Genomic DNA, 22,386 nt, shown 5'->3' on the forward strand with positions numbered 1-22,386 from the left:
GGCCCCACCTGGAATATTGTGTCCAGTTCTGGGCGCCACAATTCAAAAAGGACATTGAGAAACTGGAGCGTGTCCAAAGGAGGGCGACTAAAATGGTGAAGGGTCTGGAAACCTTGCCCTATGAGGAACGCCTTAGGGAGCTGGGGATGTTTAGCCTGGAGAAAAGAAGGTTAAGAGGTGATATGATAGCTCTGTTTAAATATTTGAAGGGATGTCATATTGAGGAGGGAGCAAGCTTGTTTTCTGCTGCTCCAGAGACTAGGACCCGGAGCAATGGATGCAAGCTGCAGGAAAAGAGATTCCACCTCAACTTCATGACAGTAAGGGCTGTTCGACAGTGGAACACACTTCCTCGGAGTGTAGTGGAGTCTCCCTCCTTGGAGGTCTTCAAACGGAGGCTGGATGGCCATCTGTCGGGGATGCTTTGATTGTGATTTCCTGCATGGCAGGGGGTTGGACTGGATGGCCTTTGTGGTCTCTTCCAACTCTATGATTCTATGATTCTATGATTCCCCATCCCCATTGAAAAAAATGTTATTAATTTGGGTGACTAAGGTCAGTTTAGTCCCAAACCGAGGCCTGACCCCAGATTGAAATAGGTGTACAGATAAGTGTTTTATTTATGTGATATAAACTTGTTACATGTTATGGACATCTTTATGTAATACTCAATTAATTATTGGGAGTAATAGGAGGAGTTTTTAAACTATCTATGATGGGATCTCTGTACTCTAAAGGTTCATTTCAAAGAAATCTATGACTCTCTACTGTGGATGTTATTTTAGGGTTAGTTCATACGTCGTTCTAACAGGTACTCCTGGTGACTCAGTCAATGAAGCCACTGGACTGTATTGAGTTTTGATTATATTTTTAAAATAGGATCTTTTTCCTGTTTCTATATTCATGATGTTTTTTCTTCAATGCAAAAGTTTGTGATGCAATGTCTATTCTCCCCGCACCCTCACCCCTGAACTCTAGATGAGGAACACACAACAGAGCACACACCAAATCATCATGTGCCCCAGCCTCCACAAGCGGTCTTCCCAGCATGTATCTGTGCAGCTGTGTTGCCTATTGTTCACTTGATGGAAGATGGGGAAGTCCGGGAGGATGGAGTAGCAGGTATTGTGTTTGTTTAAAGATTTCTGGATTAATTGGAATAATATGGTACAGTTGGTCTTCCACATTTGTGGCTTTGACTTTCGCGGATTTGATTATTTGTGGTTTCGATTAATACATTCTCTCTAGGAATCTCTAGGTTCTCCAGGGCAACTCTGCCAGAACTTGACTAGAATTTTTTTGGAGAATCTAGCAGTTCCTATCTGTAGGCATTTGCAGGTCCTGCAACATGATTCTATGATCAACCTCTGGCAGACGTTGACCATAGAGTTGAACTGGAAGACCTGGAGATTCCTAGAGGTGTTTTCGTAGGTAAAAATAATAGTGGTTTATTTTTTATTTGCAGTTTTTCCACATTCACAGGGGTCCTTCACCCCTAACTCCAGTGAATGTAGAGGGGCCACTGTATTGTTAAAATACCCACATGGTGTGCAAACTTCTCTTCATCAGGCAAGATGTTAAAGGAAGTGGGAGAGGGGAAAAGGGGGAACCATACTCTCTATCTGATGCCTTGATATGGAATCAGGGGGATTCAGATGGAGTGCAATGGTTTCAGGTTTCACTTGGAGTGAAATGCTGGCAATTTGATTCAACAATTTTGAAAATTTAAAATCTGTTTTTAAAAAACCAACTCCATTGTCGGGGGGGGGGGGAGAGAAATTAAGTGGTATCTTTGGCCTGATACACATCACCAGGACATGATGTCCTGGCGGCAATAGTAAGGCTTGGGACCACGTACCAACCGCATGGTCCCGAGCCCTACTACATGCCGGCGGCGCCACTATTTAGCAGCACTGCCCACACAGGGGGCATAGGGATGACGTGTAGGTGTCTGAGCACCCACATGTCTCAGCAAGAAAAGTCATCATCCCTTACAATGCTGCAAAAAAGGAGCTGCTCTAGTTGACTCCTTTTTTGTGGTGCAGCGTTACCACTCTGTTTGGTTGCTGTGGTAATGCTGCACAGCCAAAAGGGGCGGCATTTAAATGCCAGTCTGTACCACCCCCCTATATTAACAAAGCCTGAGGCATTTGTAGGTGCTCAACTAACTAAACAAATAGTCCAGTTGCGTTGTTTGGGGAGGAACTCTTAGATTATCATTTACTTACTTACTTATCACAATGTCTACCCTGCTTATTGTGAAGTAATGCTTAAGCCATGTACAGTGGACCCTTGTTATACTTTGGTTCCAAGATCCCCCATGTAAACAAAATCCGTGTATGCTCAAGTCCCATTAAATATAATGACATAGCAAAATGGTGTCCCTTATAAAAAATGGAAAGTCAAGGTTTGATATTTGAAATTTATACTTTTTTTTAACATTTTCAAACCGTGTATGCTTGAATCTGTGTATAAAAAAATCCATGTATAAGAAGGGCCGACTGTATAACGTAAAACAGCAATACACACAGACATATCCAGAATAAAGAACTGTGTCTTCAAGAAACACATCACAATGCTTAGAACACATCACAAGTGCTGCTTTTGTAACAGTGAGGAAGGCATTTGAAAGTAAGTATGCTTAGAACTGTGTCCTTAGAGTTTATCACACATGAGGAATTTCTCTTAATTTTGAATGAAAAGAAATTGGGGCCAGAACGCATTCACGTAAAGTCGCTAGTTTAGCAAAATTACGTGAATGCTCATTGCATTCGAACTGGCTCCCCATTGCCCAAAAATAGCATGCCACCACCCGAATTTGTGTGTGGCGGTGTATCACGCAATAACGTTAAACCCCATGATTGCGTTCAGATTGCCATTGGATTATACTTCCAATTTCCCTTGTCTGATAAACTCCCTTGATACTGAGCTAGCTTCCAAACTAGACCCTTCTGGAACTGGCATCACGTGTTTACTCACCTTTTACAGAGAATTGCAGTGATTTTCTGTATTGTGTTCCTTTTTTCCCCAGTCTAATTTGTAAAGGGTTTTTCTTGTAATGAGTAGGGCTTTTTCCTCCATCCTGCCTATGGTGCCAGTGAAGATTTTATGGACAATGTGTCTTTATTCAAAAGCTTCCTATTTGCATGTTGACCTTCCGCTACAAAAGGAAAAACAGGCAAATAATAATTCAAGAAAGGCAGCAATTAACCTCCTCCCACAGACAAAAAAGCACATTAAATTAGAAATGGTTAAGAGAAATAGTTACAAGGTAATTCATCACTAAACCCCTAGTTACATTACCCAGGACAATATAAAATGAGTTGAACCCAAAATGAGTAATTAACGGTGGAAACAATCTGTGAGTAAGTATTATTGAAGAATTCTTGCTAAGGCAAAAGTCATCCTGAATATGATAGCACTATTTGGGCAAGTTGCACTCTCTCAGCCTCAGGGGAAGGCAATGACAAACTGCCTCTGAACAAAGCATGTCAAGAAAGCCCCATGATAGATTTGCCTTAAGGTTGCCATAAATTGGAAACAACCTGAAGGCACACCACAACAACAAATACTAGGGCTGCAATCCTGAGCACACTCCTGGATTATTATTTTTTACCGAAGATGGTGAAAGTTACTTCCATACAGACATGCATAGATTTTTGGACTGCATGTGTGGACTTTACATTTTAATCCCATTTCAGGATAACTATGGAAAAACATCCATGTTAAAGGGCTCTGGTATGAAACCAACCTACTTTGTGCGGGGCTAAAAACAAAAGACACTGTTAGATGGCTCATTATTTAAAATACATGATACATATCAAGTATTCTATGTTCAGAAGGCTTCATGGGGCCTAAATTGAGATAATAACTGATGTGGGCATGGACCTATTCCAGTAGATATCACCAGATTAGAGACTTTTCCTTTTCCTGTAATCCTCCTGCCCTGTCTAGCTCTCTCTTTTTGTCTTGTGCAGTGAGTGCAGTAGCCCAGCAAGTCCTATGGAACTGTCTCATTGAAGATCCTTCTACAGTCCTTCGACATTTTCTGGAGAAACTAACTATCAGCAATCGACAGGTATAGGGGCCTGATTTCCAATATATAAACTTAAAATAACTCTGTCAAAGGGCTGCATTTGGACAGACTGATAAACTTTGGTTTATTAATAATGAAAAATGCTGTTAGATAGCTCATCATATAATATATCCAATGCAAATTAGGCTTTCTAGGCTCAGGAAGATAAGAGTTAGAATAAACTGGTTTATCATTCCCTGAACAATCGTCAAGCTCGTGAACTTTCTCTTATGAAGCTATAAAAAGGAATCCAGAAGCTTTTTTTTAAACCAATCTCAGTCCAACATTACACCCAAATCAAAACAAACTGTGGTTTGTTTTAAGTTTAGATGTCTGAAATAAGATAGCTTCAAACTTTTAAGATTAGCCATAGTTTGGGGGTCTGGTTTAAAAATACGGCACAGTAGTTAATTAAAAATAGGGGCAATGCCAGGGAGGAGGAGGGAATGCATGAACCAAAGGTTCATTCTCACAAGGTTGACCCAGAGTTTATTATGCCATCTGAATGTGGTCAAAGAATAGAACTGAGCAAAACCACTGAAAATAAGATTGGCAATTAAGCAGGCTGGGGATGACATCCAGACATTCAGTTTGAAAATTATCTTTGTTATAAAGGCATTCTGTACCTATTATGTGCGGAGTAGCATTCTACCTTGCCATGCTGTGACTTTAAGAATTTTGTCTGTCACTGGTTGAAGCTGTGATAGTTTGTCCCAGTGTAAGTAATGAAACTGGCAGATGGAAGATACCACATTTATTTCTGGGTCTATTTGTCAGAATGGGTAATTTAAAGACTGTGAAACATATTTTGAAGCATTTTGTGATCAGACTGAAAATCAAATTCTGCTCTTATTCCAGGATGAGTTGATGTATATGCTCAGGAAACTTCTGCTCAACATTGGAGACTTCCCTGCTCAGACATCCCATATCCTCTTTAACTACTTGGTAAGTTGTTGAGTCTTTAGCAGAACCCTGGTGGTCATCATTATCAACACACTTCTTCAAAATATAAACTGTGTGGGGTTTTCAAAGTGTCTGATTCAGTGTTATACTCAAGCAAGTAATTTTGTGCTGTCCCTCTCATTTTCACTGTTTTCACTGTTTGTATTGTTTCTGTTTCTGAAGTTAAAGAGAACTGTCACATTATTTTTTATTTCTTTTGTCCAATTGAATAAATTACCCTTTATATTGTCATTTTGATTCCTGGACAACTCATAGAGCCTTATCACACAAGAAAACAAACGTGGAAACAATGCTGGAAAGTAGCAGCTTTCTCCGTGCCTTACCACTAAGGCATGGAGAAAGCTGCTACTTTCTGATTCCATTTCCACTTTGTTTTCTCATATAATGAGGTTCATAGTCTCTGTAAGCATATCAACTTTTAACAAACTCACTACATAGTTTGAGATAAGCCCACCTTCTCTCATCTGCAAAATTCACCATCCACTGAATAGGAATACTGTATTAGCATCTTGCTTCACAGAATTGTTTTATGAGGTTAGAGAATTTTGTTAAGTATATTGTTCAGTTTGGATACTATTTTGGTCACACTGGTTACCATACTGTCTGATGAAAGACAGTTAGGAAGCTGTGGGAGAGCACTCTGATGCCTTCTTTGTCCCTTCTCTTCTTGCCATCAGCACAGAGATCCTGGCTTTCGTTAAATTGGATCCTGGCTTATTTTCCTGTTCTTCAAGTTAACTGATATTAAGCCAGTGTTCTCACACTTTGGATATAACATGACACTGTGGTTTAGGCAATCATGGGGCTCCATGCATTGCAATTGCATAGCAAGTATAGTGGAAGTGAGGGGCGAGGAAGGAGTTTTGGTTCTGAAGTCATGGTTAATGAATGTCCAAACGTAACCATAATGAATCATCACAATTGTCATTGCTATCATCTACCCTGGTAGTCAGTCCTAAAAACGAATTGTAAATTTATCATGAAGTTTACTAAATGAAAGAAAATACTGTTTGGTTCTTTCCAAATGTAATACAAAAACCTTCCGATCGTAGTGACTGTTCAGGTGCCTATAATTTACCTATATATTGATTCAACATTCAAGAATTGGTCTAGTAGGTCTATTTCAAATGGTAGGGTTCAGGCAAAATCTAGATGGTAAGACAAGGGACATTTTGAAAAGTGGGCTAATCTAAGCATGCCCAAGCCACTTTTTGCAAAGAAAAACCAACTGTGATATGTATCATTTTGACACACAGGTGGGATTGATCATGTATTTTGTTCGCACACCATGTGAATGGGGCATGGATGCCATTTCAGCAACTCTGACCTTCCTGTGGGAGGTAGTGGGCTATGTAGAAGGACTTTTCTTCAAGGACCTTAAACAGACTATGAAGAAGGAACAATGTGAAGTGAAGCTGCTGGTCACTGCCTCAATGCCAGGTATGGATTTCACCATCTTTACATATGCTGGGGTATAAGTAATTTTCTCTTTATACATACTACTGTTACCATAGCAAAACTGCTGCCTTATGAATTTTGACATTTACGAATATACAACTGAAAGACTCTCCTTCCTCACAAGACATGGTGCCAAAGTCCTGCTTCCTATTCTCTCAGTCTCCAGTCTCCCTCTGTTGAGGAGAAATGTTTGAAGGAGGCTTCAGCTTGCATTGGGCTGAATGAGAAAAGAAGCCCTGGTAAAATCAGGAACTCTTACTTTACTTTGATTCCTCACATAAGCAGGATGAATTTTCACTTGGTCCTCAACTCAATTGTGCATAATGACTAATGACCATAGCAGGGGCATCAACTTTCACCCTGGACATCCAATCCAGAGGTAACACTGCACTGAGCCACAAGCAGACACCAAGAGTAAAGGCTCCTATTAAGTGTCTTAATATTTTAAAGGGAATTTTGTAATCAGCCAAAACTATGAGGGCTGGATTCCCACCTGTAAAAAAAAGGTGTGTGTAATTCTATCCGCGGGTTTAAGCATCTGCAGATGGCAAGCCCTTGTTGTTCCCAGTGGTAGCGCGTGCACATGGCCGCAGCACCATTAGGGACAGCCCCCATTTCCCCAGTGGCCGTGCATGTACGTAACCCACTGCCATTAGGGACAATGGGATTTCACGCCACCACTGGAGACAATGGGGGCTGTCCCTAATGCCATGGCCATGTGCATGCATCACCATTGGGAACAACAGGACTTGAGGTCCCACACATTTTGGTATCCGTGGGAATGTCTGAAACAGATCCCCTATGGATACCAAGGTCCCACTGTACTGCTCACTCATTAAAGCAACAATAGTATAGTGTGAGAGTGGGAAACCTTTTGGGAGTGGAGAGGGGTTGCTCACCTATTCCTGCTGGATCCTTCAAGAAGCACATGAATGGACAATCAGTGGTGTAAATGTATTGGGTAGAAGTTTAAACTTGCCTCAACCCATTCCAACAATCCTGATTTAGGAGCAATCCTGATTTAGGAGTGCTAGGGTGTGGAATCTGGTGGTTTGTGAACCACAGGTAGAATAACAAGAGCTGCAGTTGTCCACCTATGGTATGCTAATTACAGCACTGGATTAAAAACCCAGGTTCAGTTTCATGTGAACTCACTGAATTACCCTGTGCCAGTCCCTCTCTCTCTCTCTCATAGCCCAGCCTAGCTCAGAGCGTTGTAGGGATAAAATAGGGTGATGGGGTGAAACTGTGTCCACCATTCTAGGTTTGTGGGAAGAACGGCAGGATAAATGCAATGTATTTTATTGTTTATACACAAACACCTAACAGTGGGTTCCAAGTAGTACAGCGCCTGCTTCAAACACAGGCGCCCCATACGCAGCTTCTGGTCTACGTGGAAGCCGTGCTGCAATCTATTGAATGGTGTGCACACGCCAACGTGAGGACGAGCCCCATTCTATTGAATGGGGCTTGAGCTTACAGATCCCTGCATAAGTGTCAGAGTTAGCACCCAGAATCCCAGACAATCAACCAGTCAGTTTGATTGATATAATCAACAGCACTTTATTGATAGATCCAGAATCAGACATGTGCCTCACTCAGCTTCTTAGCTGAGACTAACCACACCCCTCCCACAGACAAAGTAACAGAATTCCCAAAAGCCAAAATCCCCTCCCATGCAGAAACCCGCCAAGCGAAGCCCCTCCTGGTTCCCACAGAACTGAAAGCACATTCCCTGCTCAGAGAGCCAGGCCCTCAAGGCCACCCGATAAGACACCTGGCCCTGCTATGCACTAAACATCACTATCTACATTTCTAACTGCAACTAAAGCCCCATCATCCCCAACTACTATACTACAACACTAACCACTATCTGGTAGAATACTAACAGGATTCTAACAATAAGGCAAGGCTCCACTGTACTCTTCCATGCACTCTGAGATTAATATTTGTCTTAATTATTAAGTATGGTTCATATTATATTTTGACTTTATTATATCACATCACTTTTCAAAGGCACCAAAACCCTGGTCGTTCATGGGCAAAATGAATGTGATATACCAACTCAGTTACCAGTGCATGAAGACACCCAGTTCGAAGCTCTTTTAAAGGTTTGGATAATTATTAAAATATTTTGTATTTGTTTTTGTATTTGTATCTTAATTTTTTTAATAATAAAATATATATTTCTGCAAGACATTTTGATACCTGTATTTTCAAACCCATCAATATTTCAGCACCTTCTTTTCAGTACTTTCATTTTTCTTTTGTGATGCAGTAGTTGTGGCTGATATAGCCACAGTAATTAAATTTGCTTTATTTGGGGTATTGCTTTTATCTACATTTGGTTCAAACACAGGTTCTCAGTTTACATGGTGGAGATGTGCACCTCTCTCCTTTACCCCATTTATCCTTTTGAAGTAGATACTACGTAAAGAGATCCAGCTTTATGACAGAGACATATCTGTATTCTATTCCATCTCAAATGGGCTGATGGAACTTTGTGTGATAAAGAAGATTGTGTACAGAGATTTCTTCGTGTAAAACTCATTTCATACATTAATTCAGCAACATAGTTGGTGGTATCTGTACTTGGCTGATCAGATAACAAGGGCCATGATGCTTATTCTGACTGTTATTAGAAAATTCAGTTCAAGAGGACAATGGACTGTTACAAAAAAGAAAAGAAAAGAAAACCACTTACTTGCATCACAGCTGATAAAATTCCACTTAGCCAAAAAAAGGCCTTCATTTTATTGCCACTCATTTCAGCATTTAATCAGATGTTAACTACTGTTACTTAGGGGGGAAATTTAAAGGAAACAAAAGGGCTTTACAGACGGCCCCTAAGGGGTGGCAGGATGTTGTCCCTTTCCTTGCCAGATCAGGGACATGGCAACCACACATCACACCCCCAACCCGGCAGGTCTACAGCGCAAAAAGAAGCTTCAAAAATCAACTTCTTTTTGCACCGCAGAAAGGGTGCCAGAGCTGCTGGCAATGCACCTTTTTGGCGCTCCTTTGGCACAGTGCGTGTACATGCTGTGCCAAGGGAGCATTGTGACTCCTCCTGCTGCACAATGGGGTGTGCAGCATCACACCGGTACGGTGTGGAGTCAGAGCGTATAGTGTGCAGTCACCATGCCCCCACTCTGCCCCAATGCTGGCATTTATCACCCACCTGTTTAGGGCCAAAGAAGCCCTTAAAATTCATTTGAGGGAATTCGTTGTTTTACTATTTTAAGGGCTTATCCCCATAACTTTCTACTTACACTGCCTATTTTCTACACAAAATTGCAACTTTTGGTTCCCTTGCAAATCAAAGATCACTCACATAATACATGTTTTATTGGAATGCAAGCAGAGATTATAATCACAGTTCTTCATGGGCAATACTTTCACTACATGTTAAGAATCTAAAATTAATAACTTTCTTGAATGAAAACTCAGTTAATTCCAGTGGAACAGATCTATCTGAATACGATATTGGAAATAATGTCCTATACAATTTTTGCATGATTTGATCAGATTAAATGTCAATGCTTATTTCTTTCCATGATAGGAATGTCTGGAATTTTTTAACATACCTGAATCCCAATCTTCCAACTATTTTTTGATGGATAAACGATGGAACCTTATTCATTATAATAAGGTGAGAAAAATTTGTTTTCTGATTTTTGTTTTCTGCATACATTACTATTTATAACTTCATCTGTTTACCATTGATAGCTTCATCCGTATAGCACAGGGGTAGGCAACCTGCGGCCCGCGGGCCAGATGCGGCCCGGCGAGGCCTTGGGACCGGCCCCAGCCCGGTCCTGCCGCCGATTGCCGCCGGGGCCTTTGGGGGGCAATTGTCTATAGAAGCCTCAGAAACATGCATTTATATTAACATTAAAAAAAAATCAGCAAATTTTTTCGCGTGTCCTCCATTTTTTTTAAAAAAGTGTCTTCCATTTGAAAATTTTGTCTTACATTTGCCCTGGTTTATTTATATATTTAATTTTTAAAAAAATATTTAATTATTTATTTTTTGGCTTCGGCCCCCCAGTTGTCTGAGGGACAGCAACCTGGCCCCCGGCTCAATAAGGTTGCCTACCCCTGGTATAGCATGTGCATTGCCTTGGAAGAATGGTGTAGTAAACTCCTATGGTCTAAATCCAGTTGTTAATCCCAAATAGAATAGACTTTGATTGCCAATGATTTAGTGGGTCTCTTAAAGTTAGGACTAGCTATTGGATTTAGGCTGTCATCTTAATTTTTATGCTTTGTTCTGGAGACTAATCTTTGGATACATGGAGCAAAAAGGAAAAAGATTCATCTGAATAGATTTATAAATAGGCAGATGGTAACACAAGGAACACCAGATAGTGTCCAGCAGTTGTACAGTGATAAAAAGTGATGGTCAGGACCTCACTCCAATAGCTGCCATGCCCCCAAAGGGCAACAGCTATTGTTTTGTTAGAGAAAGAAGTTAGAATTCAGGTTGAAGCCCACATCCAAAACCATAGACTCCTTAAACATACAAACCACTAAGAGTTTCCCATTGTTGGGTTTATGGGGCATGAAAGCAACCTTACACCCAGTTACCTGGAAGTCAGCTCCATTGAATTCAATGGTGCCTATATCTGACTATTTAGATGCAACTCCTAAAACACATTTCAACCAAGGCTGAAAGGCAGCCTTTAGCTTTTAACTAGAAATGAAAACAATCTTGTGAAGAAGTCTTACTCTTCAAACTGTAAGCAGGAAGCAGTAACTGAGTCCAACAAAAAGAAGCATTTGGTTTTGCCTGATTGATTTGCCTCATCTTTTAACTTAGGGTGAATTCAAATAGGGTAAAATGTAATTCTAACAAGACCTGATAGTATACTGGTATTCCCACATTTAAATTGTCCATTCAGATGACCCACACAAACACATAAAGTCATTGATATTCATTTCTGCACAGTTGCACCATCAACAGCAGGTCTTCCTTAGTGCTATAAAAGGCAACCATTTAAATTTGTTCTGAGGAGAGTGCAGGAATGAAAAAGAATGTGACAGGACAATGGGGAATGAGTTCTCTGTGGGCTTATTCTCCTGTAGATTTGGGATGGCATACAAGATAGTAATACCCGCTCAGCTCCCTCTGACATGGCAAAGACAGAAGTTTCATTTGGTATAAGCTTTTTGTGAACTGGAGCTAAATAAAATGTGTGCATGCCCTTCCCAGACAGGACACACACTCTTTGAATAGGCATGTTTACTGGGGCACATCTTTGGGCAGATGAGAGGATTTATTTCCTTTTCCCCTTTCCCTGTTTTTCTTGAAGAGAGGTGCAGCTTTTCCTCCAAGGAAACTTTCTATAGGAACAATCCCTTTGGGGAGATAGGCAGAACAGGAAAGCTGAGTACCTGTGCTTGCTATGACTGTTTGGCTAGAAATGGTTACCTTCCTATATCTCTCTAGTGAGGCCCAGGAGGACTATGTAAACTAAAAACAAATGTGGAACTATGTGAGGGGAGAGAGACCTCTCCTTTTTTCCTCCCCCCACTTTTTTTTTTTGTTTGTTTGTTTCGTGGGGTGGCGATCCACTGTTGCAGTTAGTTTTTCTCCATTTCATGCAGAAATTAGTGTGTGCATACACAAGATTTCTTTCCAACTTTTCCCTTTCTTTATGTTTCTTTCCAGTGATGGAAAGTGGCAGAAGGGTCACTTTTTGGGAGCTGGTGGGGGATGTATCTCAGGGGGGATGCTGTGTGCATTCTGAGAGAATGTGTGTTTCAATATCGTTTTCTTCTGGAGAGCTCTGGCAAATCAGGGACTACCAGCTGCTATACACATGCCCCCCCATCCCCGCCTTCTTCCCCATTTTCCTCCTTCCCTCCTGTTTGTGGAAGGTATACTCAGTATGTCTGAGCAGTCAAAGTGACAATAAAGTTTAACAGAGAAGTATGCAAATGAAGTTTTTTATTCTATGTAAGTAGGATTGCATCAGGCTCGGAAGGCATCATACACTGTGGATGTCGTGATAATTGGGGGCAAGGAGTGGTCAATATTGGTAGTGGCACACCCACAGGGTCATCACACAGGATTATTTAGGCACCTAATCACTCCACTTTGAGATAACTGAAGCAGCTGAAAGAGTATGTGAAAGGTTAGAAGCCATACGTCACAGGAACATTTCCAAGAAGTAATACGGATAACTACATGAAAATAACAAGAAATGTTGGAGTATTTTTTTTAAAAAAAAAATGAGAGTATTCACAACCATGGAGAGTATACACCTCTGCATGGATTCTTCCTTGCTCTGTTGTAAAACCTGAAATCTGTGTTATCGTAAGTCAGATAGGGCAAGGATGATCAACCAATTATTCTGGCGCCCTGAGAGATGATGTTACTGTTTTGCTCTGAAAAAAGTCTTGGTGTTGTCTTCACCTGCATTCCTTTTTCACTACTCCACTGATGTCCAGCTGCTGTTGAAGAGCATTTCTTATCACTACTGTAGCTGCTGTTGCAACTACATTGTATCATTTGTAAATCATATTTAATAATTTTTGTTGTTCCACTGCAGACCTATGTCCGTGATATTTATCCCTTTCGAAGATCAGTTTCTCCTCAGCTGAATTTGGTACACATGCATCCCGAAAAGGGGCAAGAACTTATTCAGAAACAGGTATTCTACTTCTCACAGTTTTTCCAACAGAAATACTAATAAATAAATCTGCTTAGCATTTTTAGTACATGTTTTGTGAGTCGATAGTGAGATAATAAAAGATCTGCTCTTTGGCTTGCAAGTAAGAGTCATGAAATTGGTAGATATAAGGGACAGAGAGTTTTCAGTGCTCACTCTGTATCTTGGTGGCTTTTTGGGGGGTGGGGGGGAGGTTGACATTTTTTGTCCCCTTGGTTTTTTATTATGGCCTTACTTTGGTTTCACATGTTATTTGTTCCCATTTTAATTGTCAGTTTACTAATTTTGTTTTCAAGGTTTTACTGTTTTTGATACAGCATTAAAGAATTGGTGTAAGAAGCCCCACAATTACATCTTAGATCTGCATCCTTTAGTCTGCTTAAGCACAGAGGTATAAATGGAACAAAAACTGATTGTGGGTGTATCTCCAAACCATTCGTCTTTCTGTCTTATTAGGTGTTCACACGCAAGTTAGAAGAAGTGGGACGGGTTCTTTTCCTTATATCTCTGACCCAGAAGATCCCCGTTGCTCACAAGCAGTCCCATGTGTCTTTGCTGCAAGAGGATCTTCTCCGCTTGCCCTCTTTCCCTCGCAGTGCTATTGATGCTGAATTCTCACTCTTCAATGATCCACAAGGTACCATTGAGAACCCCTTTCCTGAGATTCCAGTGGCTTCGTTTAATTATGGGCTTCATTATGCAGCTTGAATGTGGGCAATTGCCCATTGACAGTCTTAGTGTAATGTCTAAGAATTTAATGAAAACATATCCAGGGTAGCTATGTTGGGCTTACAGTGAAACAGAGAACATCCAAAATCCACAAAACAGCAATACCATTATTGAGCCACAAGAATGCACAAAATACATCATGCAAGGTTTTGAAGTTCCACTGGCTTCTTCATCAGGCAAAGGTGTTAAAATATCATACAGGGGAATTAAAAATGATGATGGTAGAGTCACAGGCTTACATGTTTTCAAGATGTTGTTTTTGTTGTTGTCTGTTAAGATTGTCTGGAGGGATATCAATCCAAGTGGAGGCCACTTCCCTCTCTGATAGGGACAATAATAAAAACCATGTAACATTTCAACTTTATTAGCAACAGAAAAAGTAAACATCCCTTGAGATTCAAGGTGTTTCTGTCCAGGGTGAGGCATACCCACCTGACCTTCTATAAAGAACTTTAGGAAACCCCGCTTCCGGTCATAACAGCACAACTGCCTGCTGCCCTGCGATTACTGTAATTGAAATTTTTATACTTTGTGCTGTTTTTATGATATGTATTTTACACATGATTGCCTGTATGGAGATTTTTGGTTGTAATCCCGCTTCAATCCATTGGGCGAAGCGGGAAAATACAAATGCACTTCTTCTTATTATTCTTACCTGCTCTTCTTGGGCAGACAACACTGTATTTCTCAAGAAGGCTCTGTACTGTTGCATCTGGAAAAAGCCTTTAGGTCCTCTACAAGGGAAAAAAACCCTGACAAAGACAGTCTCAATTATTTTTAAAAAACTTTTGATGAAGGTAGAAACCTCAAGAGTTAGATCCCAGTCCATTGGCTCCCTCTTTTTAGGATTTGTAATTTAATGAATTTGCATTGGTTCAGAAATGTATGAGACAAGGATCTAGTGATTCTTTTGAACATTTGCTCTATAGCCATAGCAATCACTGCCGCCGCCATCCCAACTCTTCTGTGGGAGCTAAAACTCAAGGTCAGATATTCTTCTTTGAAATAAATTGCTGGCTTTGAATCTGATATAATTCTTTTTGTTCTTCCAGCTGGAAAGGAGCTCTTTGGCCTTGACACTCTTCAGAAAAGCCTGTGGATTAAATTACTGGAGGAGATGTTTCTGGGAATGCCCAGTGAATTTCCCTGGGGAGATGAAATCATGCTGTTCTTGAATGTATTCAATGGGGCTCTGATCCTGCACCCTGAAGACAGTGCTCTGTTGAGGCAGTATGCTGCCACTGTCATCAACACAGCAGTGCATTTCAACCACCTCTTCTCTCTTAGTGGATACCAGTGGATCCTTCCCACTATGCTTCAGGTGATTCTCTTCTTGGAGAGACGAATAAGCATGAATTAGCTATTAGTTCAGTCCTGTTAGAATAAATAGGTTTGGTTGCTTTAGAAATGTTTAACTTTCTTTGGAGGTCCTTGATGTGGGGAAAATGTGCTGATGATGTTCCTTGGACCTCTATGTCTATATGCCTTCAAGTTGTCTGCTGACACAATGGCAATCCTATTAATGAAACCCACTGGGCGACCTTGGGCACATCACATGCTCTCAGCCTCAGGGGAGGGAAGTGGCCAACCTCCTCTGAAATCTTGCCAAGGAAACCCCATGATAGGTTTGCCTTAGGGCTGCCATAAGTCAGAAACTACTTGAAGGCACACAACAGCAAATTAATTTCATTGATTTTCTTAAGTAAGGAATACTCGGAGGTGGTTTGCCATTGTCTTCCTCCAAAATATAGAAATTCCTTCTCACGTATTCTGGATATCATAACAGTTCCTTCATCCCATCATTTAAGGATATAGTCCAAGGGTTGGGAAAGTTCAGCCTGTAGGTCTTAGGCAACCCATCATAAACCCAATTATATGGCCCCAACAGTCACCCCAAAAACTTGTGATCCCCCTCCTGTCTATTCAAGTTGATTTGGGGGTATTTTTACAATTAAAATATCCCAGAAATGCAAGAAAACCATCCACAAATGTAGCAGTTTGGCTTTTTCATGCCCATTCTATCTTACCATGTGCAGTAGTGAGGCCCACAGGTGAGCATGGCAAGTGGGGGCAAAAATTCCCTCCCCATGCAGCTGTCTACCCGATACTCCATCCAAGCAGAAAGTCCCACAAAAGCAAAAGAATGTCTGTCTCTCTGAATATGTGTATACAGAGAGATAATATGAAAGAAAAAAAGGAGGAGAGGAAGAGAGAAAGAGGGAGAGAATGAGAGAGACAGCATGTGTGTGTGACCCCATCTTGGAATATCTGTTTTCCACATAGTGCTGTTTATCCTATAAACAAATAGTATTTTGAAGTGCTTTCTCTTTGCGCAGGTATATGCTGACTATGAAAGCAACCCACAACTGCGTCAAGCCATTGAATTTGCCTGTCGCCAATTTTACATTCTCCACCGTAAGCCCTTTGTACTCCAACTGTTTGCTAGTGTTGCTCCTCTCCTGGAGTTTCCTGTAAGTATCTTGTATCAGTTTTAGTTTTGACAATATTGGTAGCTGAATCCAAGGCTGTATGATAATTGCTAGTGGCTACTCCTTTTGCTGGCAAAACCAGTATTGGTAGAGACTGCACATACTGATTTTGCCAGCAAAAAGAATAGCATGATCACCCAATATCAAGATAGCTTTGATTGTAGCAATTTTAAAAAAAAAAAACTTCTCTTCTTAACTATATATTATGTACATTCAGCAACTGTACATGTCCTTGTAATTCACATTATATTGTGATTCATGCACAGAAATAATTACTTTGTAATTAATATGCACAACTAAGCAGATCTGGTTGCAGAAATTCTTTTTGGCCCATTGCTTGGAGAAGAGTGTTAGAATACTTCATCTCCATCCCATTCAGCATCCCAATCCTAGAGTCCCAAACCTCAAGAGTTAAGTCCCAGCCCATTGGCTCCCTCTTTTTAGATTGTGAAATTTAGTGATATTATCTTGGTTCAGAAGTGTATAAGATAAAGGGCTAGTGGTTCCCAATGGGGGAAAGATATAGGATAAGGATCTAGTGGGTGTCATGGGGAAAAAGTGCTGTTACACTTGTGTATGGTGGCCTGTGTACAGTGGATTTCGGACTATGTTCGGGTAAGCTGTCTCTTAACAGATGATGAAGTCAATGATTTTTTCTCTCTCAGAAGAAAGAGGTCAAAACTAGCATCTGAGACAGGTCACATCAATTATTTCAAAGTGGTAGATTTAATGACATTGGCCAGGTCCCTGTGCCTTGCAATTCAACAACCCAAATAGGGCCAGATTCCATTCCAGGCCACTTAGCCCATCAGAACTATATATTCCTGTGCTTCCTCAACATCTAAGACACTCTGGTAGGGAGTAAACCTGTCACAAAACTCTAGTAAGGGGTATTCCTTTGTCAAAGCCCCATCCAGTACAGATAACCACAAGTGTCAATCGCCTCCACTGGGGAGTCTACAGTTGGGGCCAAGTGGGTCATGGCCTGTAGGAGAGTGCAGGGGGAAAAGCATGTATATTCTTGTTGAGTTAAGAACTGCCCACTTAGTTCCATTCCAACTTCCTTCTCTGAAGAAGACATGCAATGCTTCTCAAGGACAACATAACACCACGTTCTTATGTTACAAATCAAGTGGGTCCAAGTCCAGATAACTTTATAGGGTGATACTAGCATTCAGCTGGGCAAAGAGACCCCTTCTCTCTCAAACAGTTGTGTGGGGAAGGATCAATGAATTCTCAGGCAGATCATCTGAGGAGACATACACTACATCGGGAACTTGAACATACCTGTAGTTGTTTTTCATCCAATTCAACAGCATTTCAGAGAAATGACTGTGGACTTGTTTGTATATCACAGTAAACACAAATTGGCCAGATTCTACACCAATTTTGCAGCCAATGTGGAAAGGGGGTTGGTGGTCATCACTATGGGTGAGCTTAAGATCTCTTCTATCTCTTCCCTCCTCTTCTTCTCCTAGCCCCAGTGATCAGGAAGGTGTAGAAAGAGAAGGCGGTCATATTATCCCCCCTGTGGTCCAAGAAACTCTGTTTTTTCATCCTGCTACACCTAGCAATGGTTGACTCATAGGCCTGTTACAGACTGCCAAAATAAAGCTGCTTCAGGTCTCTTTGGAGGTATGCTGTTTAAATGATACATGCATCCTAAGAATCTGGAAGCTGCACCAAAGCTGCACTCCAGTGCTTAGGAATGGAGTGTGGCTTTGGTACGACCTCCGGACTCTTAGGACCCATCCATCATTTAAATAGCATACCTCCAAAGAGATCCGAAGCAGCTTTATTTTGGCAGTCTGTAACAGGCCATAGTTCCTTTTTCTGCATTCACACCTTCTGACTCAGGGTCCCATTCCGAATGCAGATATAGCCTGGCTCCAGCTAGCCAAAGCCTGAAAGACCTTGGTTCCTGTTATTTCCACTCTCTTGACTTCCAGAAAGAAGGCAGCCACCAAAATCTATGAAGCCACCTGAAAAGTCTTTAATGTATTTCCAATGAAACTGTCACCTCAAACTGCTATTACAGGCATCAATATGGCAAATAGCAGCTTCAGAAGCATGATTTTCATCAGCACTGTGGCAAGAAGTTAACCACACATACTAAGTGCTCACAAACACACCACCATCTGAATACTGATTTGGCTTACCCTCAGTTACTATTTAATAATAGAAAACAAAACAAAACAAAGGACAGGTGAAATTAAACTGACAAACTAATTTGGCCCACTAACACTCTAGGTGTCCTGTTTTTACCCAGATCAGTTCAGATAAGTCTCTCTTGCCAGGTTCATATGAGCCAGAATACTCTGGGACCAGCCTGGAGTATTCTGGCCTCAAAGCTGCCCTGATGTCACCCCATTATCCAGGCACTCTGTAGTGATGCTGGGCAGCTGTTTGCAGGCACATCCCACTGTTTTACCCACCACCACCACCACTGCTAGTGCAAATCACTCCCTCTGAGGTCAGGACCAGGGCACCCAACCTGGCTGGGTGCCTCGTTCTGACCTAGAAGGAATAACCTGTGCCAGCAGTGGTGGCAGTGGGTAGCACAGTAGGGTGCATTGTAAAAAGCCAACCAGCATTGTTCTCTCCCCCCCCCCCCCCCAATTTTCACAGATCAGGAGCAAATGGGGGCATTTATTAATCTATTTTAAGAGTGGTTTATCTCAGTGCTGAATTGAATATACATCATCCACATATTTCACACCAATACCGGGGGGATTGGGCCCTGCATCATCCAGACTGATTGCCATGGGAATGGGGCGGGGGAGGGCATGTTATTTGTCCCATGTTTGTTTTTGTACATGTGTAATATAGCCATCAGTTACATACCAGATTAATAAACATGCAAGGCATTCATGTATCTAAAATGAAATCATTGACATTTGTAAGCCCAAAAGAAATTGCAATGGGAACCTGGAAAATCAAGGTAATGTTGGTTTTCTTTTCTTTTTCAAACATAGGATGCTACAAACAATGGACCCAGCAAGGGTCTCTCAGCTCAGTGCCTCTTTGACCTGCTACAGTCCTTAGAAGGAGACACTCCTGACAATCTGGATATTCTAGAACTGGTGAAAGCAGAAAAACCACTGAAATCATTAGGTACTTTCAAAGGTCCTTTTAATTACTCTTTTATATGAAAGAAACACTTTTTTTGCTGTTGTTCCTCAAAATGTTTGGTTTCAACTGCTGTTTTAAATATAGGATTACAATTAATAATGGACCTTGTGACTGCACTGGTTTGCTTATATACACGTGTGTTTGTGTGTTGTGTGCCTTCAAGTCGTTTCTGACTTATGGCGACCCTAAGGCAAACCTATCATGGTGTTATTTTGGCAAGGTTTTTTCAGAGGAGACTTTGCCTTTGCCTTCCCCTGAGGCTGAGAGCATGTGGCTTGCCCAAGGTCACCCGATAGGTTTCATGGCTGAATTGGGAATCAAACCCTGGTCTCCAGAGTTAGCATCTCTTGCTGCTATTCAGTTAAAAGTAGCCATTCACAAAGTATTTGTTTTCCATTTTATTCTTCAAAGTACTAAATTGCCAGAACCATCCAATAAATGTCAACAAGCTGGTTTAGGATTCCAGGCTTTTATGTATATTGTTTTTACTTGTTGGAAAAGGCTCTCGCCTAATCCATGGTGCTTGGATTTTATAAGTAACTGGAACCCTGTTCTTGCAGTTTAATTACAATCCAATAGTATACATGTTTACTTGAAAGTCCCACTATGTTATATGGAGCTTATTCCTTTATAAAGGAAGAAACTATAGTCTTGCAGTGTAATCATATGAATGTCTACACAGAAGTTTGACCTGCCTATTGTATTCTAGTAATGCCCTACTTTATTGCTGATATGAATGTCAAAGTGGTAGCTGTACATTTTTGATGGGTTTTCCTTCCCTTGGTTAATAGCCCAAGCTATCTCTAAAGTTCCAGACAGACCAGACTTTCCTTTTTGGAACCATCTGTAATATCCATGTGGGATAAAATCCTATTAAGTAAACCAGGAACTGAAATGGAAAAGTAATTACTTCCCTCAGATCATAAGGATTTCTGATGACAGTTCAATAATTTATTTAGAAGATTGCAATTGAACTGTTTAGCTGATTTTACTTTCCTGGTATTTCCCACATTTTCACATCATTGGTGTCTGTTTTTCCTTGTCAGATTTCTGCTATGGCAATGAGGATTTGACCTTTTCCATCAGTGAGGCCATCAAGTTGTGTGTCACAGTTGTAGCATATGCCCCAGAGTCATTCAGAAGGTAACACCTGTTTGGGCTTATGTTTGTTTGCTGCTTTGTTTTGGGGTTTTTTGTTACTGAATGCCACTGCAAAGAACTAGAGTCAGTGTATCAAACATGAAACATAAGTGGCATCTTTTTAAAAGTGTTTTCAAGTAGTATACAATATGGTTGGTTTTCCTCCTGATATTTCAGTGAAGGTCAGAGATCCTACCATTAATTTAATACAGGTTGAGTCTCCCTTATCAAGAATTCTGAAATACTCCAAAACTAACTATTTTTGTGGGTGGTTGAGATAGTGATACCTTTGCTTTCTTCTGGTTCAAGCTACACAAACCTTCGTTTCTGGAACAAAATAATTTAAAACATTGTATATAATTACCTACAAGATATGTATATAAGGTATACATAAACCATATGAATGTTGTGTTTAGACTGGGTTCAAGATAACTCACTATTTACATATATGCAAACACAGGTATCCCAAAATCCCCCCCCCCCAAAAAAAAAAAATCCATAATTCAAGACACTTCTAGTCCCAAGCATTTCACATACAGGAGTTTCAGTCTGTAAATGTTCCCAGAATAGCTTTGCAGTGTTTATCAGCTTCATCTGAATTTTAATAATTTCAAGGTGGCAGAAGCTTCTGCCTGCTTCTGTAGGCATTCATAACCCCAGAGGACCACCCTGAGTGTGATCTTAAAGAACCACACCAAACTCCAGCTACAGGGAAAGCATGCTCAGATAAGTGTTGTGTGTATATCTTTCCAGATACTGAAAGCTCTTGTTCAGGAGCAGGAGTTTTGTTTCAGTCTTTCCACTCAAAACATGAAGACTGCATAATTGGGGCAACCTGGCCAATGTTGTGACATTTCTGAAGTGCCTACCATTCATGTGCCAATCCAGAAGCTGCAGTTAATGTGGAATGATTTGTATAAATTGCTGAGTGGCATGGTCTAGCAGCAGCATATAACAATCTCTACTGAAGGAAGCTTGTGTGTGTGTGTTTGTGTGTGTACACATGCACCTTCACGTCACCTGTTGGCAACCACATGAATTTCATAGAGTTTTCTTAGGTAAGGAATACTCAGAGGGATTTTTGCCAGTTTTTTCCTCTGAAATAGAGCCTACAACACATGGTATCATACTGACAGCTCATTTGCTACTAGGCCAGGATTTTAAAAAAATGTTAGCATATTAATCCTTAAACAACTAGAGAGCTGATTACCCATGATACCACCTTCTTCCTAGTAAATGTATTCAGCCTTTGCAGTCATGTAGGAGATTACTGCACTTATTAAAAACCCGTTTGCTCCCCAACGGATACAGTTGGTTTGTGGGTTGCTACTGGGTATTATCAGACTTAATTCTCCACCGATTCCACCAGGCAATTGCAACCCAGCTGCATCCCGGGTCCCAGGTGTGATTCGGAGGCCATTTTTCCAAGACGGCAAGCTCTCGTTTTGGAAAAGCCACCTCCGAAGTGCGCCTGGGACCCAGAATGCAGCCAGGTTGCAATCGCCCAGTGGAATCAGTGGTGAATTAAGTCTGATAATACCTGGTAGCAACCTACAACCTGACTGTATCCTGTTGGAGAGCAGTAAGAGTTTTAGTAAGTACAATCATCTCCCTAGAGAGGCCCTCCTGGTGCCACAAAGGGCCACTCTTTAGTTGACTGGAGCAGAGTATTCAGTATTGTGGTATCCAATATGTAGAATATTTCCTTCATTTAGACATGCTT

General features: G+C 41.0%; 1 protein-coding gene across 2 annotated transcripts in view; it reads left to right on the top strand.

Moving 5' to 3' along the window:
* UNC80 (unc-80 subunit of NALCN channel complex) overlaps positions 1-22,386 on the top strand; it is a 166,757-nt gene that overhangs the window by 93,617 nt on the left and 50,754 nt on the right. For both annotated transcript variants that reach the window (XM_089477635.1, XM_089477634.1), the window contains exons 36-47: positions 979-1,122; positions 3,978-4,078; positions 4,934-5,020; positions 6,295-6,478; positions 8,513-8,607; positions 10,059-10,148; positions 13,054-13,155; positions 13,630-13,810; positions 14,955-15,223; positions 16,239-16,373; positions 19,367-19,505; positions 20,570-20,666. In XM_089477635.1, the coding sequence (XP_089333761.1) occupies positions 979-1,122; positions 3,978-4,078; positions 4,934-5,020; positions 6,295-6,478; positions 8,513-8,607; positions 10,059-10,148; positions 13,054-13,155; positions 13,630-13,810; positions 14,955-15,223; positions 16,239-16,373; positions 19,367-19,505; positions 20,570-20,666 (1,624 nt within the window). The remainder of the gene's footprint in view (positions 1-978; positions 1,123-3,977; positions 4,079-4,933; positions 5,021-6,294; positions 6,479-8,512; positions 8,608-10,058; positions 10,149-13,053; positions 13,156-13,629; positions 13,811-14,954; positions 15,224-16,238; positions 16,374-19,366; positions 19,506-20,569; positions 20,667-22,386) is intronic.

The sequence above is a fragment of the Sceloporus occidentalis genome, unplaced genomic scaffold (assembly GCF_023333645.1).
Source record: "Sceloporus occidentalis isolate IW3139 unplaced genomic scaffold, rSceOcc1.0.p SCAF_12, whole genome shotgun sequence".
NCBI classification, from domain to species: Eukaryota; Metazoa; Chordata; class Lepidosauria; order Squamata; family Phrynosomatidae; genus Sceloporus; species Sceloporus occidentalis.